Source organism: Bos indicus, chromosome 8 (assembly GCF_029378745.1).
Source record: "Bos indicus isolate NIAB-ARS_2022 breed Sahiwal x Tharparkar chromosome 8, NIAB-ARS_B.indTharparkar_mat_pri_1.0, whole genome shotgun sequence".
In the NCBI taxonomy this organism is placed as follows: domain Eukaryota; kingdom Metazoa; phylum Chordata; class Mammalia; order Artiodactyla; family Bovidae; genus Bos; species Bos indicus.
This window is the reverse complement of record NC_091767.1, coordinates 110,320,665-110,339,349: the sequence shown is the minus strand read 5'-3', so window position 1 is coordinate 110,339,349 and position 18,685 is coordinate 110,320,665. Positions and strand designations below refer to the sequence as shown.

The following is an 18,685-nucleotide window of genomic DNA, read 5'->3' as shown; positions in this document are numbered from 1 at the left end:
TAATCTATTAGACAAAAAATGGAAATGTTAAACAAGCAAGAAATTTCTTTTTCCATTTTCAATTTAATAAACATTTGTTGAACACATGCTCTATTTGTGGCTCATGAGAAGGTTGAGGGAGGAGACACGCAAAAATAAAGAGAATAGTCTTTTTTGTTTCAAGGAGCCCATCCTCTAGCGGAGGAAGTAGTCAGTTGCCTGTAAGTGCTGAAATCAAAGTTTAAGTCAAGTTCTTCTAGCACGTAGCATATGAACTAACCTCTGATTGGTGGAACAGGAGGCTTCCCGAGATCCTGCTATTGGTGATGACAAGGTGGATGCTGCGCTGATGTCACGGCTTATCCAGCTATTCCAGAGATACAGTTGGTTGCTATGCTTTAAAGACTACTCTAATTCAAGTGGTAACGTTGCTTCTTTGTTTTTATTTTCAGTGTTGCCACATTTTTCTATCTCAATAGAACCAAAAAGTAATTTCATTGGTTATAAGGACTTTACTAATTTTGAAATTACTATAAGAGCAAGGTAAGAAAGTGTTTTGTTTTGTTTTCAGAGTTTTCAGTTAAACTGAATGCTAACTTTGGTGACATTTGCCCAGAGTGAGATCTTTGATTTTTACCCCCAGTTTTATTGAGATATAATTGACCTATGACATTGGGAAAGGTTAAGGTGTACTGTGTGGTGAGTTGATACATTTATATATCGCTGAGATCTGTGATTTAGTGGCAATGTCTGGCATGACTTTGAAACTACCTAACTGAGAAGACATCACGCCTATGGTTTATTTGCTCATTGTCACGCCTATGAGTTTATTTGCTCATCCTGATTTTAGCTGATTCTGATTTTAGTCTGGTTGATTATTCACCAGCCAAAAAAAAAAAATCCTAAAAACGTAAGTTCAGTGTGTATGTTTAGGAGGCAGCCTGCCTTAGGATACTGGGACTGAGACATGAAGCTTTAACTTCTTATCATTTTTAATGGCTTCATCCACCAGCTAATGCTGATAACTACTTTGGGACCCAGTGCCTTAACACCACAGCTACTTACGAGTCAGCTGGGCAGTTCTGCTGTCTGGGCCAGGCTGGTGTCAGTGGGGCTCACCCACATGAGCAGTCAATTGGCAGGTCAGCTGGGGGCTGGCTGGCCTAGGGAGGTCTTACTCAGATGCCTGACAGTTAACTGGCAGTTGACTGAAGCTGCAAGGATGACTGGCCCATGTGTGTTTCTCATCAACCAATGGGCTAGCTTGTAGCAGCAGCAATGCTCGAAGAGAGAAAATGGGAGCATAAAAGTCCTTTTGAGGTTTACACTTCGGGACTAACACACCGTCACTTCCACCACATTCTTTTGTCCAAAGCAAATTACAGCACCAGCCTGAAGGAAACAGCCTCCCTTCACACCATTTGCAGGCAAAGAGCTGCAAAGGCAGTAGACACATGGGCAGGTGGAGAATTGGGGTTATTTTTATAAGCGACCTACCATTTAAAAATGACCTAGTATAATTATTAAAAACAATAACCGATTTATGTAACTATATATGTCAAGCACTTTTCAAAGCATTCTGTATGTATCACCTCATTTAATCTTTACAAAACTCTGTGTGATAGATACAATTACTATCCCCACATTACAAACAGAAAACCGAAGGTACGTAAATGTTAAGTAATATGCCCAAGATCATACAGCTAATAAATCACATGGTCTCTCTTGTTCCAGAACCCATGCCCTCAAAGGCTACCATATACTACCTCTCTTTCTAGTGTTTATTCCTCAGATAGAGTGTTTGTCACTTAATCTAAGCCACTGTAAAAGCTCACTTGACAGAGAATTGTAGAAATGGACTTCTTTTAACGGAGAGACTTACTTTTTTTGTTCAAACTACGAATAACAAGAGTAAGATCTTGCTATCATGTTGGCTATACAGGAAGTTTTCTTTATCATTGTTTTAATTCTAAACTGAAAAAGGAAATATGCAGTTAGAGTTTTTAAAAAGAACTTATATAACTGTGAGACTGGGCATGCTGCTTTAAAAGATGTAAAAGAAAATAAAGAGCAGTTCTCCACTGTTATCAAAATCATTGAGGAAGTGATGTGTTTTGTAAGAAAGAAGCCCAGACCTGACTCTTTTGATCTCCTCAAAATCAGTTTATTTCATCTAGCACATAGTAATAAAAATCTGTACTTTGGCTTTATTATGGTGGCTTTATGAGGATGAAATATAATAGTGGATGGAAAGGCACTTTAAAGTATGTCAAATGCTTTATGTGATTTTAAATTGTTATTTTTATCTGGATTTTATGATTGTAACCGTGTTAGCAGAACAGTTTTATGGTATGATTGTTTGACAGATATTTTTATAATAAAGTCGTCAACGAGGCTGACGTTTACATCACTTTTGGAATAAGAGACAACTTAGAAGATAATCAAAAAGAAATGATGCAAAAAGCAATGCAAAGCACAGCGGTAAGAGATTCACTTGTACCTAAAGATCTGTCATGAACGCTAGAGCTGGAGAGTCACTTCTGTATCATCTAGCCCACGGTACTGTTTCGTGTAGGTGTGGAAATTGAAGCTTAAAAACCTTCCATTGACTTCTCACTATCCTGAGGATAAAGTTCTGTTTCCTTGTCACCAAGCCCCCTGCCGGCCCATCTCTCCCTTTCTTCCCCCTTGCGCTGGTCACCCCAGTTTTGCAAACTCCCCCCAGTCTCCTTCGCCTCCAGGTGTCTGCAGAGCTGCTCCTTCGGCCAGGGAATGCCCTTTCCCGTTGTCACCTGCTGCCTCTTCTCTGCCTGGCTAAGCTGTCCCGTTCTTTGTCTCCACATCATCACCCATCCTGCCGCCTCAGGCCTTGAGTCGCTCTCGGTGGAGCGTGTTTCACACTTTATATTGCAGTGGTTTTCAACCAAGGGTGATTTTTATCCCCAAGGAGGCATTTGGTAATGTCCAGAGACATTTGTGGTTGTCACAACTGGGCAAGAGTGTCACACGAGCATTTCGTGGGTCGAGGCCAGGGATGTTGTGAAACTCCTTCAGAGCAGTGCTCCCCAACAATGAATTACCCTGTGCAAAATGTCAATAGTGCTGAGGTTGAAAAACCATTACAGTTAGTAATGCTTTATTTACTCTATCGTTCTCTACACAAAACTCTTTGGGGGTCTGAATCATTCCCACTATATGCCTAGAGCCAGCTTGGTTGCTGGCAAATTGTGCAGGAGCTCTATAAAAATTTGTAAGTGAGTGAATTAACCGTGAGCTTGCTGAGAAGCTGTCGGCCACAGTCAAGGCCCAGTGGCTGCTGGAGCTCAGAGTGCCCTGTGGCCCTCGCCCCAGCTCAGTGCTCTCTGCGTCGCCCTGGATGGTAAGGGCTCAGGTCATTTTGTCCACTGCTGCACTTTCACAGCAGAGAAGGCAGTGGCACCCACTCCAGTGCCCTTGCCTGGAGAATCCCATGGATGGAGGAGCCTGGTGGGCTGCCGTCTATGGGGTCGCACAGAGTCGGACACGACTGAAGCGACTTCGCAGCAGCAGCTACACTTTCACAGAGCTTCTATCACCAGTTACTGAGCCCTTGCTCTTTCAAAGTACAGTTTTATTTAAGATATAAACGCCTCTTTTTTAATGCAAGATTCTATGTTAAACACTGAGGTTTAAAGCTACATAAGACAAAAATCCCTGGCCTCGAAGTACTCGATTTTAGAAGAAAAAATAAGGCAAAATCTGTCTTACTGTGTGGTTAATAATTAAATAATATCATATGCTTCGCTGGTGGCTCAGACAGTAAAAATCTGACCAGGGTTCGATCTCTGGGTCGGGAAGATCCCCTGGAGAAGGAATGGGAACCCACTCCAGTATTCTTGCCTGGAGAATCCCATGGACAGAGGAGCCTGGCAGGCTGCAGTCTGTGGGGTGGCAAGGAGTCGGACACAACTTAGCAATTAACATATCGTGGATAACCCTATATCCCATTATCCACTGTGCGTTTTTAAATTAGTGTCTTAATATGCAAGCAGTAAAGTACAGAGTAAATATCATAAAATCCCATAAACTCTCAGTTAAGAGCAAAAGTAGGCTGAGAGGCCTAGAAAGATGATGATGACTCAGTGATGGGAAGAAGTCATCTTTGCCAGCTAGTACAAAAAAGACCTGTGGAACCAAATGATGTTTAAGATTCTTCCACATCTATAATTCTAAACAAATAGATTAGAAGATAACACTCTGGGCTTAACTGTGGACTCAGTTACTCGCGTTAGTGCTAAAGCTTTCGTCTTTGTCTTTGATTGAGAGGCTAGTAAAGGCATATTTTATTCATTTTTTGCTTATAAATTCTCCTCTGAAATAATTTGTTTATTTTCCCCCTTTAAAAAGTTGATAAACGGAATGGCTCAAGTCACATTTAACTCTGAAACAGCAGTTAAAGAATTGTCCTATGAAAGTCTAGAAGATTTAAACAACAAGTACCTCTATATCGGTGTGACAATCATAGAGTCTACAGGTAAGCTTGTTTTCCTTCTTAAACTTTCTCTTGGCAAATATTTGTTGTCGTTTATTTGCGAAGTCGTGTCCGACTCTTTTACAGCTCCATGAACTGCAGCCCACCAGGCTCCTCTGTCCATGGAATTTTCCAGGCAAGAATAGTGGAGTGGGTTGCCATTTCCTTCTCCAGGGGACCTTCCTGACCCAGGGCTTGAACCTGCAGCTCCTGTGTCTCCTGCATTGGCAGGCAGATTCTTTACCACTGACTGAGCCACCAGAGAAGATTCCCTGGAGGAGGGCATGTCAACCCACTCCAGTAGTCTTGCCTGAAGAATCCCATGGACAGAGAAGCCTGGCGGACTGTAGTCCATGGGCTCACAAAGAGTTGGATATGACCGAAGCAACTTAGCACGCACCAGAGAAGGGACTTTCTCTTGGGAAATATTTAGACAGCATATTAAAGGTATAAATATTTCATGCAATTTCTGTTTTCCTTTGCATGAAATACCACCTTTGTTTGTTTTTAGCACCCCCTCTTCCCCAAAAAGAAAAAAAAAAAAACAAGGCCTCCAGGTATCAAGATCTCATTAGGATTTTCTGTCCTGAATTTTTTCAAGCAAAATCTAGAAAATGTGAAAGCCTATTTAGATTTTATACACTCTCTGAAATGTGATTTGTTAAGATTCTTATATTTGGGCCTCTTATAATATTTTAAATGAGATCTACCAACTCATGAGAATATTTTTCACAGATATCTTTAGGCCTTTATTAGAAAGCTATTTTCCCCCTGTTGGTACATTTGGTTACCTTATTTTGCTGTTTGTGTCAGATTATGGAAAGCTCACAGGGGTGTATTTTGGAATCATTTGCTGAGTCATTTCCTCAAATCATACTCCATTGTATCAGTTAACATATAGTTTTAAATGTATGTATTATAAATATCTGTAACCAAATCATTTGAAGGCTTGATAAATTTTTAACAAAGTTTGTACATTTTTATGAAAGTTACTAGTAATGCTTTACTAAGTAGTGCAATGAATTTTTATTTTTAATCCCTGTGCCCAATTTTGGAGTTGAGAGGGTTGTTGGTAATAAATGTATGATGTACACTTAAAAAAAAAAAAAAAAAGGTATAAATAATTAGTACATTCTTTCACATTTTACTTCCTTTCATAGTTAAATTTTACTTTTCCATCATTAAAACTGGGATTGGAGTGTAGCTTTGTCACTCCCTAGCCACTGGGTCTCTACTGTCTTGATGTCAAGAAGGGATGACACCCGCCCATTTAACAGTCCAAGTGGCTCACAGCCTGTCTGGCTTGAACATCTGGCACCTCAGTTTTCTCACCCAGGAGGAATCAAAACCAAAGAGATTATGTGTGTAAAGACATTTGGTGAAGTACCATGCAAACGAAAGTTACCACGACTACCACAGTTTTATCCACTTAGCTGTATGATGATAGAGTTGAACAAAGTACATCATAAAGCCCTTTTCTTCTGGAATAGTAATTCTATCCAAAACTGGAGGTAATGTTTCTAACATGAGTCCAGTAACGGTATATGCCCCTCAGTGTTACGGCGGGAATGAAAGCGTCAGTGTGCGCAGAGCACTCTCACCAGCACCTCCTTCCCCCTTTCTCCTTGTCCTCCCCTCCTCCCCACCCCTCCTCCCCTCCTAGTTCTCCGCCCGTCTCCATCTTCCCCTCCTCCTCTTCCTCCCCGTCTTCCCCCTTCTTCTTTCTCTCCTCCTCACCACCTATTTTCTTTCCTTAGCATTCTTAATGTCTTGTCTAGTACTCTTAATCCTCACTCCAATGGTTTTAATAGTTAATAATTATTACCCCCAGTTGGATTACTTTGTCTTACTTCTGATATATCTTGATTACTAATGTACCTTATATTTGCAGGTCTATATTGAACCCCTATGAACAAATAATTTAAACACACTAAGTCCATTTTTTTTTTAAATAAAATGACTGTTACACTAGAAGATTCCTAAGTCTCCTTCTACCTCTTTAAATTTGTCCTTCCAGGGTAGCAGAATGAAGAACTGAGGTAGTTACAGAGTTATTCAGCGCTTTGCATACATCAGATTATCAGTACATGCGGGAGAATGATGATGACTTTAGACTCCCTGCCCTCTCTATATTGTTGACATTATTTTAATGCTTCTTTCTTACTGCTATTTTTCTCAACTTATTTAAAATAAATTCAGTTTAAACAATATTTATTAGATATGCAAAGAGTGCTGCTGAATGTGCAGGCTTACGAATGTTAATGATGCAGATTTCAGTACTCAAGTGGCTTGCAAACACGTATCAGCTTAAAGAAAAACAAAGAACTCTTTCACCAGAAGGGATTCCACGTGTGCTCCCAGCAAAGTGCTTGATGCTACTGACCTTCAGAAGCAGGCGAGCTCCTAGATGACGCTGAGCAAGCAACAAAGGTGTCCTGGAGCTGACTGGCCTTGTCTTGAAAGACCAGTAGGCTTTTGAGGAAGGGGTGACAGGCAGGGTGAAGTGGGGCACTCTTCAGAGAGGGGACGTGCCAAGGGTGACCGCTGAGAATAGCAGATTACTCGTTGGCTGAAGTATAGGATATATATGTAGGGGTGCGTATGTGCACGCTAAGTCACTTCAGTCGTGTCCAACACTTTGCGGTCCCACGCACTGGAGCCCATCAGGCTCCTCTGTCCATGGGATTCTCCAGGCGAGCATACTGGAGTGGGTTGCCATGCCCTCCTCCAGGAGCTCTTCCTGACCCAGGGTTCGAAACCATGTCTCTTCTATCTCCTGCATTTGCAGGCGGGTTCTTTACCACTAGCGCTTACCTGGGAAGCCCATATGTGGGAGTATCAGGGATATAATCCTGGAAAGAAGTTAGGGATACTAGAGCTCTGTATATTATTCTGATAACTTATTATATACAAGTTTTAGCTGAAGGGTAACACCATTGGGTCTTGCCAGTAGACCCTCTGGGTTCTCTCTACCTGAAGCTATTTTTTTATGTTTTCTCCAATTCTCTCTATATCCCTGCTCCCTAAAGATGACCTCCCTGTAAGGCTTAGTCTCTGGCCGACCCTTTCTTCTCTCCTTAATGCCTTCTATGTATTTAAATGAAATTCAAGCAACTGGTGAAAAGTGGCGTCCCCTCCTCAGATTTCTCCTCAGTCCGATCCCACTGCGCTACTTCCACAAGGGCCATCTCTACACAGAAGCCCTGAGCATAAGGCTTTGGAAACTCCTGAGGAGGGTCTAAACTCTTCTCTGCACTGCCCCTCTGAACCAAGACCCGTGTCTACTTGCTGTTGGTAAATGAATGAGTGCAGGAATGGAGTGAATGAATGAATGAATGAGTGGGTCTGTGGAGACACATGGAGACCGACATAGCTCCCCACACAGATCAGTACACTTCTAATAAATTTTTGTCATTTCTTTAGGTGGATTTTCTGAAGAAGCAGAAATTCCTGGCATCAAATATGTCCTTTCTCCCTACAAACTGAATTTGGTTGCTACTCCTCTTTTTGTGAAGCCTGGGATTCCATATTCTGTCAAGGTTACGTTGGGGGTGGGGGTACTGCTGAATGTGATTATCTTTCTCTAAAAATATGGGGGGATGACAAGCAAAGGAAGGATAAGGGAGAGGCAAAGCACAGAGGGAGCTCAACCTGTGCGTGAGATCTGCCTCTCTGACAGTGTAGTCAGCAGTGGGAAACTGCCAGCTGGCTTCTCTCTTGGGAATAATATCAAACCTTAGGACAGTATCAGCATTTAGCAGGATAGCCTGTGTTAAGTATTCCCTAAATGAGCCTTACATTAACGATATGTATTATAAATAAAACTCCATATGTCTATGGTTCAAAAAATACTAACATTTAAAATTATTTGGCAACACGTTCTCAAAAAGTCTTAAGACAGAGATATCATTTCTTGAGAATAAAGCCCTTTGTCTCTGTGTTTATTTCCCGCGGTCTGAGGGTGCACTGCTGCGCTCTCCACTCTGCCTTCTCTTTGTACACAACGCCGTCGGAGCACATCTCTGTATTGTTCCCTGTCCTCTCCACCTCGACACTTTCCTGTCTGTCCCTGACTCTCTTCTCTCTGGTTTTTGTTTTTTTTTCTCCTTTTCAATATTTTCTCTCCTTCTTCTTTTTCTTTTTAAAATGCTGATAGTATGGAGCTAAAACATTTATCTGACTTTGTAATTATATTTTATTGTATTTAGTATTCTATATCTGATTATATATTATATAAAATACACGCTATTACATATACTATGTTTTATTATATTTATAAAATGAATATTTTTATTCCCTATCCTTTAGAAAACCGTAGATCACTGGCTTTTAAGAGAAAAAGATTCACCAGACCCCAAGCAACCTTTGGACATGCTTATAACTTCTTAATACATATACAACATATTTAATAATATATAACATGTTACTATATAATGCATATGATAATTTTATAATTTACTATAGAGTATAATAATATATACAATGATCATAAAAATGTCACTATATAGAACATATTTATTATTTTTAAATGTCTATATATTATATTTATCTTTATATAAAATATATTTATATACTATATATCTTTATATATTTCACATCACATATAAAAATAAATAATGTAAACTATACCTTTGTGGAAATTCTATATGAATTTAGCATATGCATGGCGATGAGAGGTAGAGTTTATGGAGAAAAAAATGTATTTATTGTTCCTCATGGGGCTTCTCTGGTAGTTCAGCTGATAAAGAATCTTCCTGAAATGCAGGAGACCCCAGCTTGATTCCTGGGGGGGAAGATCCCCTGGAGAAGAGCATGCAACCCACTCCAGTATTCTTGCTTGGAGAAACCCCATGGACAGAGAAGCCTGGTGGGCTACAGTCCATGGGTTGCAAAGAGTCGGACACAACTGAGTGGCTAAGCCCTAAACTATTATTTCTCATATCTAAGAGATTAATTCCCAGAAGTGATTGCTTCATTTTCTCTTTTATCTAGTTCTCAACCAATTGAAGAAACAGAAATTAAATAACAGGAGTCCTTATCTCATCTACTTGGCAGGCCTAATACAGTGTTTATATTCTGAGTCTTCTTGATATACAGGGGAATCCATTCAAGAATGATTTAACTAAATAACATTAGACCCTTTTATATATAAAATGAGAACATGTTTCTCTTTACTGAATTGAATATGAGTAATTTATACACTGGTGAGGAGAAAGGAAAATTATTTCAGAACTGTTTTGCTTTAAAAGAAGTGATGAGCTGTGGAAATGAATTTGGACTGTTCTGGCAAACAGGTGCAAGTTAAGGATTCATTTGACCATTTGGTAGGAGGGATCCCGGTGACCCTGAGCGCAAAAACGCTCGACGCGAACCAAGAGATAACTGACTTGGAGTCGAAGAAAAGTGTAACACGTTCCAGTGACGGAGTAGCTTCTTTTGTGGTGAATCTCCCATCTGAAGTGACGGTGCTGGAGTTCAATGTGAGCTGAATTCTCCTGTTAAATTTTCTAGGACAGTGTGTACTTTTGACTGTGTGTTTTTGCCAATGTGCAGAAAAAAATGTGGCAGATTTTAGACATGAGTCCAGCGAACAGTTCCACAATTTTGCAACCAAAGGGAAAAAAAAAAAGCACCAGAGGCAATCTTCAAATTAATTGAATGGTCCTTTAGGAAGATAAATGTATCAGTTTTTTATTTCCGGTGGATTATTTTCTCTTGCATTAATAAGACTGTATTAAAATCTAGAAGCATGAAATAGGAATAGCAGTGAAAATTAGTGATAGAAAGTCTCTCTTTCCCGCTTCACAGCCTTTCGTCTCTCTTCAGGGCCACAAAGGGGTCAAGTGTGGAAACCTCTCTTTTTTTCTAGCTATGTGAATCACTGTATCTGAAAGTTCACTTAATAGTCTCGTCTCCCAGCAAATAACATTTAGGTTCCCAACTCCAGATAAAAAATAACTTAGTAATGTGTGTCAACGACATCGACAGCATGTCAGCGGCACAGATTCACTGTCGTCTGCTGAGCCCGTATGAGGTGCCAGACGTCATACTAAGAGCTTTATGTAGAACACACTCAATACCCATTTAATCAGCTCTCGGAATCAGAGAATATTGTCTTTGCCATTTTGCTGCTGAGGAAACAGAGGCTTACCTCTCTTGTGGTTAAATAACTTATCCAGACTTAATAAATGATGGCCCTTGAATGCAAACCAATGTATATCTCACCCCAGGCATTAACCCCTCTGCTGTCAAAGGCCGATATCACTGCCATGATATCATTCCTGCTCCACTCTGAGTTTGTAAGCCCTTGTCTGTGCCACGACTTCACAGTGAAACTGGGCCAGAAAGTCTGTGTGATGTCCATTCATAACTCCTGTCCCCAGTCCTCGGGACCTGCCCACTGCTACCCCTGTAACCCATAAGAAAAGAACCCCAAGCTTGCCAAGACACTTCAAGAAGGATGCCAATATTTGCTCCATGAGCATCATTCTGTTTTCACTTCACCAGACTTTCCCACCATAACTCACAGTCCCATATCATCCCAGCTTCTGTCCAGAGCCTTTGTAAAGTTATTTGATACCACAGCTGTACAAACACATTGGAGGAGTGGATTTCTTTTTCTTTAGCAATTGGTGTTGTGAAATTTAGAAATGTATAAAGCAAAGAAAGGAATTTAAAAGGTATGTTTCACAGAAAACATACCTTTACATCACAGTCCATGTATCTTTGTTTAACTTTTTTTTTCCTTTTCAGATCAAAACCGAGGATCTAGATCTTCCCGAAGAAAATCAGGCCAGTGAAGATTACCGAGCAGTAGCGTATTCATCTCTCAGCCAAAGCTACCTTTATATTGACTGGACAGAAAACTATAAACATTTGCTTGTGGGAGCACATCTGAATATTGTTGTTACACCCAGAAGTCCGTATATTGACAAAATAACTCACTACAATTTCTTGGTAAGTATAATAGTGATTATACTTACAATTATACTTACAATTTACCTGATTGTCCTTTGCTTACAGAAAAGTGTTAGAATGATCCCTGACATATGTTCTCACAAAGCACTTCCAAGAACATCACCTAAATGAATAGTCAGTTTTTCAAAAGCCTTTGAGACAGGGCATGATTTTCATGACTATTTCACAGAAGAGGAAACTGAGGGACAAAGGACTTGAGACTCACCACAGTCATTCAGCTTGGAAGAGAAAGGTTGTGATCAGAACTGGGAACCTCTGATTCTCTGTGTGACGTGCCTTTCACCAAAGAGAGCGCGATTCCTCAGCAGAGAGAGCCTGATTAAATTCCCACATTACCTCTGCTCTACTTCATGGCCACAGATTGCATACGTAGACACGTTTAAAATACATACATTTCAGTGTAATACAGGAGGGACCCAAATCCTGCTCTTAAGGGTTGAGTCATTTCAAACCTGCTCCAGGAATATCCCTATTACATCACTTACATTAAACAGAGGTATCAGTCAAGGCTGTCAGTGAAAGCTAGGAAAGAATGTACAAAAAATGTTATAGGCTTCATGACAATTACCAAAGAAATGGGATTAATTATTCTGATGTTCGGGCCAAACAAGTGATGATGACTTTCTTTTCAACAGTTTTAAGGAGAAAATTTAAATGACATTTAGTTAATTCCTGAACTGCACCCCTTCATCTGCACAGTGGAGACAGTATTCCCATCCTTCTGGTTATCATGGAAACTAAAAGAGTTAATTGAACATGAAGTTCCTGGCACATTGTAGGCCCTTGCAATGTTAACTTTCTTTTTCTTTAACATAATTTCTATTCCCACTCCCAAGCTCTATCCTAAAGCAAAGGTTATGTTTTGTAATTCCCATTTCTGCTGCTGTTTATTTTTAGATTTTATCCAAGGGCAAAATTATTCACTTTGGCACAAGGGACAAACTTTCGGATTCAGCTTATCAAAGCATAAACATCCCGGTGACGCAGGACATGGTCCCTTCCGCTCGCCTTCTGGTCTATTACATCGTTACAGGAGAGCAGACTGCAGAATTAGTGTCCGACTCAGTCTGGTTGAATATTGAGGAAAAGTGTGGCAACCAGCTTGAGGTAAGCCACAAATTATAAGTCCCAGTCAGATTTTCTCCTGAATAAAGGGGCTGCAAATGCAGCTATCTGTGAAGTTTTGTGTCGTACAAATGATTATTTTCTTTTCCAAATGACCTTTAGGTTCATCTGTCTCCAGAGACAGATGCATATTCCCCTGGCCAACGTGTATCTCTTAATATGGAAACTGAGTTGGATTCCTGGGTGGCTTTAACAGCAGTGGACAGTGCTATATATGGAGTGCAAAGGACAGCCAAGAGACCCCTGGAAAGAGTTAAGTAGTGTGTGGCCTTCATTCCTGGGGTGGCCCTAGGCAGTGCTTCACAAATGGGGCCATTAGGGTAAGTTGTGGGGAAAGAACTAAATGAAGACTAGACTTGCTTTTCTACTGATACAATCTTCTCAGAACAGGGGCTCTTAGGAAGGTAAGCCATCCTCACGTTAGTCTCTAAAGCCCAGGTCTATCCATTTTTACTTTTCCAAGTATGGAGTTAAGCACTTTAAAAGCATATGATGATGATAGTAGTGATCATGGGGCCAGAGTACCCCTGATTGGTAGGTTTGGAGATTTGGGAGCAGGGGACTTTACAGTAGCAGCACCAGGGAAGAATGAATAGGCAACCTCTGGGGGATTTTGGCTTTTGTTTCTTTTTTTTAACTCATTAAAATCTGTGGCCCAGAAATCTGAAAATTATTCATTTACTCTGAAAGTGAAAGTGAAAATTGCTCAGTTGCGTCTGACTCTTTGTGACCCCATGGACTATACAGCCCATGGAATTCTCCAGGCCCGAGTACTGGAGTGGGTGGCCTTTTCCTTCTCCAGGGGATCTTCCTAACCCAGGGATCAAATCCAGGTCTCCTGCATTGCAGGCGAACTCTTTACCAGCTAAGCCACAAGGGAAGCATAAGAATACTGGAGTGGGTAGCCTATCCTTTTCCCAGGGGATCTTCCCAACCCAGGAATCAAACCAGAGTCTCCTGCATTGCAGGCGGACTTTTTTCCTCTAAGTTCCCATTTACCTCCCCTATGTGAAGTGAAAGTTGTTCAGTCGTGTCCGACTCTTTTCCACCCCATGGACTATACAGTCCACAGAATTCTCTAGGCCAGAATACTGGAGTGGGTAGCCTTTCCTTTCTCCAGGGGATCTTCCCGACCCAGGGATTGAACCCAGGTCTCCTGCTTTGCTGGCAGGTTCTGTACCAGCTGAGCCACCAGGGAAGCCCTTACCTCCCCTATGCTCTGCTACTATTTTCTAGACTTGAATTTCTTTGAAGAAGGAAGAAAGAACTGAGAAACTATTAAGTTAAAAATATTCAGAAAGGAAAAATTATTTGGAGTCAAAATTAAAACTGGGAAAAGCCTTCCCCCAAACAAATTCTCATTCACTTAGAACCTAGCGCCCTCTTTCCCAAAATACGAGAGATTGTGCTGTTTTTTTTCTTTCAGTGATTTAAAAGCTAGCTTATTAATTCACTTATTCATACGTTCACTCATTTATTCTTTTTTGGACATTATATTGATTACAGTATGCACTCTATGTACAAAACAGCATGGGTCGATTTCAAAGCATCGTCTCATCAAAGCTTAAAACTTAGTTTTTGATTTCATTTTGAATAGGCATGTATTTTTGAAAACAAAAAAACAAACTAAAGGAAGGAAGTTGGGAAATTCGGTCTTTGGCCATTTGATAAACGATAGGCCTGTGCATTTCACAGATTTGTTAGAGTCATGTAACAGTCTGTACCTTTAGTTTTTCAGAAGAATGATCTCCATATCTGATTAGACTTACTATTTTGCCCTTTAGGAATTGTGCTAAGAATTATTAAATTAACTAAGTACCTCTGAATAGGTATTTCAAACTTTAGAGAAGGGTGACCTGGGCTGTGGGGCAGGCGGTGGCCGAGACAATGCAGAGGTGTTCTACCTAGCTGGACTCACTTTCCTCACCAACGCAAACGCAGATGACACCCGAGAAAACGGTAAAACACACCGCTTTTTATTTATTCTTCAAACTGGTTACTGAAATTTACATGAACAATTTGCCTCCCAGACATCGTTGTTGTGCCTCCTCCAGAATAATTCACTACACTGATCTTACGGTGACATGACTAGGTAACTCCTCTGTATAAACGGTTTCACTAGACTTCAAGATAAAGTACAAATTCTTTTCTGTAATACTCCAGGCCCTCTGTGATCTTCTCCCCGGCTCTTTGCAGCTGTTTCTCACCCACTCTACGTGACCTTATGTTTATGCCGTAGAGAACCAAGTGTAGCTATGGGTGGCACTAGCCTATTTTACACTATTAGGACTGCTTTCCCTTTTATTAGCCTGCAGAAGCTAGTGGAAGAATCATCTCCTCTATGCAACCTCTTCCTCATATAGAATTGATCATTTCCTCTCCTTTAATAGGGGGACTACTATAGGGACTAGATCTATTTATAAGTAATTTAATAGAAGTACATCACTCAGTTAAGTTCAGTTCAGTTCAGTTCAGTAGCTCAGTCGTGTCCGAATCTTTGCGACCCCATGAACCGCAGCACGCCGGGCCTCCCTGTCCATCACCAACTCCACTATACAGCCTTAGACTTAGTGACCCATCTGGTTTCAGTCACTGCACTGGGAACTCTTTAAGGGCAAGGACCACACCTTAATCGTTTTATTTCTGTGGTTTTAAAACTGTTCATCATTATACTTGATACTATTATTTATAATAAAATAAGCACAGAAAATAATTAAAATAGCATCAGATCAGATCAGATCAGTCGCTCAGTCGTGTCCGACTCTGCGACCCCATGAATCGCAGCATGCCAGGCCTCCCTGTCCATCACCAACTCCCAGAGTTCACCCAAACTCACGTCCATCGAGTCAGTGATGCCATCCAGCCATCTCATCCTCTGTCGTCCCCTTCTCCTCCTGCCCCCAATCCCTCCCAGCATCAGAGTCTTTTCCAATGAGTCAACTCTTCACATGAAGTGGCCAAAGTACTGGAGTTTCAGCTTTAGCATCATTCCTTCCAAAGAAATCCCAGGGCTGATCTCCTTCAGAATGGACTGGTTGGATCTCCTTGCAGTCCAAGGGACTCTCAAGAGTCTTCTCCAACACCACAGTTCAAAAGCATCAATTCTTTGGCTCTCAGCCTTCTTCACAGTCCAACTCTCACATCCATACATGACCACAGGAAAAACCATAGCCTTGACTAGACGGACCTTTGTTGGCAAAGTAATGTCTCTACTTTTCAATATGCTATCTAGGTTGGTCATAACTTTCCTTCCAAGGAGTAAGCGTCTTTTAATTTCATGGCTGCAGTCACCATCTGCAGTGATTTGGAGCCCCCCAAAATAAAGTCTGACACTGTTTTCACTGTTTCCCCATCTATTTCCCATGAAGTGATGGGACCGGATGCCATGATCTTCGTTTTCTGAATGTTGAGCTTTAAGCCAACTTTTTCACTCTCCACTTTCACTTTCATCAAGAGGCTTTTTAGTTCCTCTTCACTTTCTGCCATAAGGGTGGTGTCATCTGCATATCTGAGGTTATAAAATAGCATAGCTAACAAACACTTGGCTCACTCCTAAGGGCTCAGGTATTTCCTTGTAATGAGTGAACCAAAAGGTTATAGGATCTAAAACCAAACTCGGATCAAACAAGTCAAAATGTGTAACGACAGATTGTGGGCCCCTCCAAAAACAAGTCGCACTGAGATGTGAGTGTGCAGAGCGTGGTCAAAACCAGGTTCTCAGTATTTGTTGAACGAGTTATGTGAATGTTTAAAAAAAATAATTTCATGGAATTTTGTGTTTTTTGAGATTTTTATCTCTTTCCCCCCTCCTTTTTTTCTTTATCTTTTTAAAACAGATGAACCTTGTAAGGAAATTCTCAGGCCAAAGAGAATGCTGAAAAAGAAGATAGAGGAAGAAGGTATTATAAAGATTTCATGTGATTGTCAAAAGGTTATGATCATGTAATTCAAAAGCTGGGAAAAATTAAACATCATCTAATTTCTCCTCGTTCCGATGAACGGGTGAAAAGGAAGCTGTATACAGACACCTAGCTCGTCTCCCTCGGATTCATCTAAACAAGCCCAGCAGTTCATTCGCCAGAACCTTAATCCAAGGGAATCGGAAAGACTCATCTAAACAAACCCAACAGGTCATTCGCCAGAACCTTAATCCAAGGGAAACAAGTCTTTGTTATTTCTATATCGAAAATATAAAAGATTAACTTCTATTTGTTACAAATATTTCCTCTCTGCAAACTTCATCTAGTGACTAAAATTACATTCTTCCATTTTATTCTAACAAAATCCATGGTTTAATTAACTTTGAGATATACCTAGATGTCTATCTCTTCTTGCATACTTTTATTTATTTTTTATTTTTTTTATTTCACTTTACAATATTGTATTGGTTTTGCCATATATCAAAATGAATCTGCCACAGGTATACATGTGTTCCCCATCCTGAATCCTCCTCCCTCCTCCCTCCCCATACCATCCCTCTGGGTCGTCCCAGTGCACCAGCCCCAAGCATCCAATGTCGTGCATCGAACCTGGACTGGCGACTCGTTTCATATATGATATTATACATATTTCAATGCCATTCTCCCAAATCATCCCACCCTCTCCCTCTCCTACAGAGTCCAAAAGACTGTTCTATACATCAGTGTCTCTTTTGCTGTCTCGTATACAGGGTTATTGTTACCATCTTTCTATTGCATGCTTTTAATACTTAAGAGTAAGTTGGATTATTGGGAGGAATAAGCCCAACAGAAATTATTTTTAAGTATTATTTAAACAGAGATATGATAATTGGCAATGATACAGTAGAAAGAACACTGAACCAGGAGCCAGTGACCTGAGCTCAACCAATAAGGATGTTTATAGTAATACAATAATACTTTGCATTTATATATGAGTCATTTTAATTCTGGCTTTCATTCTGAGTTTTAATGATATCAAAAGAGAGATATTGGTTAATCCAAGCATTTATGATGAAGGATGATGCCACTGGTGAAGGTGTACAAACTACAAGAAATGTTTGAAAAAAACAGGATATTTAGCTTGAAGAAGAACATATTTGTATAGTGATAACTATCTTCAAATGTTTTGCAAACTTCTCAGATTAACTTACTTTATTCAAAAGGGCGCTGAATCCAAGGTGCTCATTTCAAAAGCCAGTACTTCAGTTAGTTGCAGGAAGCCCTTAAACATTTAGTGTGCATCAGAATGGACAATGGACTGTTTTATGAGGCCACACTCTCCCCATTCCTATGGTAGTTCCACAAGGAGGCTGGACAGTCCACCAGCCACGACTGTTGTGGGCCAGGGGTCCTGTGGCAGCAGAAACCGGGTATCCCTCGAGAGCCCTTCTAAGCGTGAGATGTTTGACTCTATGCATAATCAAGGGCATTTGAATTATGATCGTTTCAGCTGCTAAATACAGAAACGCATGGGTGAAGAAGTGTTGTTATGATGGAGCCCATCGGAATGATGATGAAACCTGTGAGCAGCGAGCCGCTCGGATTCAGGCAGGCCCCATATGTATCAAAGCTTTCAAGAGCTGTTGTGCCATCGCAAGCCAGTTCCGGGCTGATGAGCATCACAAAAATATGCAACTAGGAAGGCTGCGTAAGTTTGGCATTTTCTATTGGAAAATATGGAAAATTTGATGTCACTTTATGCTGCCAAAAAAGGCAGTGTTCATGCTCTACTTAAAATGGAAAGTAGAAAAGATAACTTGTGAATGCTCTTAAGAAAAAAAATTGTTGTCACTTTGGGGAATCAGAAGAGGTGAATACAGAACAGAGCAGAGCGCTCTCGTCCGTAGTTAAGACCCAGATAGGTCTGAAGCTGACTCAGCCCATAAACGTGAATGGTTTTTCATCCTCTCTGAGCCTCACTCTCCTCATTTTTAAAGCAAGAAACTTGGGCCAGATGATATCTAATATGCCTTTGGGTTCTACAATTTCATGATTCTGTGATATTACAACCATTAAAATCCCGTTTGTACCTGTACTGACCAAGTATAGCAGAAGATTTCAAAGTGTAGCATTAAGTCAAATGTACTTACGTACAAGTTGAAATCGTATTTCAATTGAAACCACCATATACATC

General features: G+C 40.6%; 1 protein-coding gene across 1 annotated transcript in view; it reads left to right on the top strand.

The window, feature by feature from the left end:
* Positions 1–18,685, top strand: part of C5 (complement C5) — a 97,474-nt gene that overhangs the window by 20,043 nt on the left and 58,746 nt on the right. The window contains exons 7-17 of the mRNA XM_019966848.2: positions 432–522; positions 2,346–2,460; positions 4,366–4,492; positions 7,913–8,028; positions 9,784–9,969; positions 11,243–11,446; positions 12,365–12,574; positions 12,695–12,844; positions 14,422–14,551; positions 16,429–16,491; positions 18,002–18,199. Of these exons, the coding sequence (XP_019822407.2) occupies positions 432–522; positions 2,346–2,460; positions 4,366–4,492; positions 7,913–8,028; positions 9,784–9,969; positions 11,243–11,446; positions 12,365–12,574; positions 12,695–12,844; positions 14,422–14,551; positions 16,429–16,491; positions 18,002–18,199 (1,590 nt within the window). The remainder of the gene's footprint in view (positions 1–431; positions 523–2,345; positions 2,461–4,365; positions 4,493–7,912; positions 8,029–9,783; positions 9,970–11,242; positions 11,447–12,364; positions 12,575–12,694; positions 12,845–14,421; positions 14,552–16,428; positions 16,492–18,001; positions 18,200–18,685) is intronic.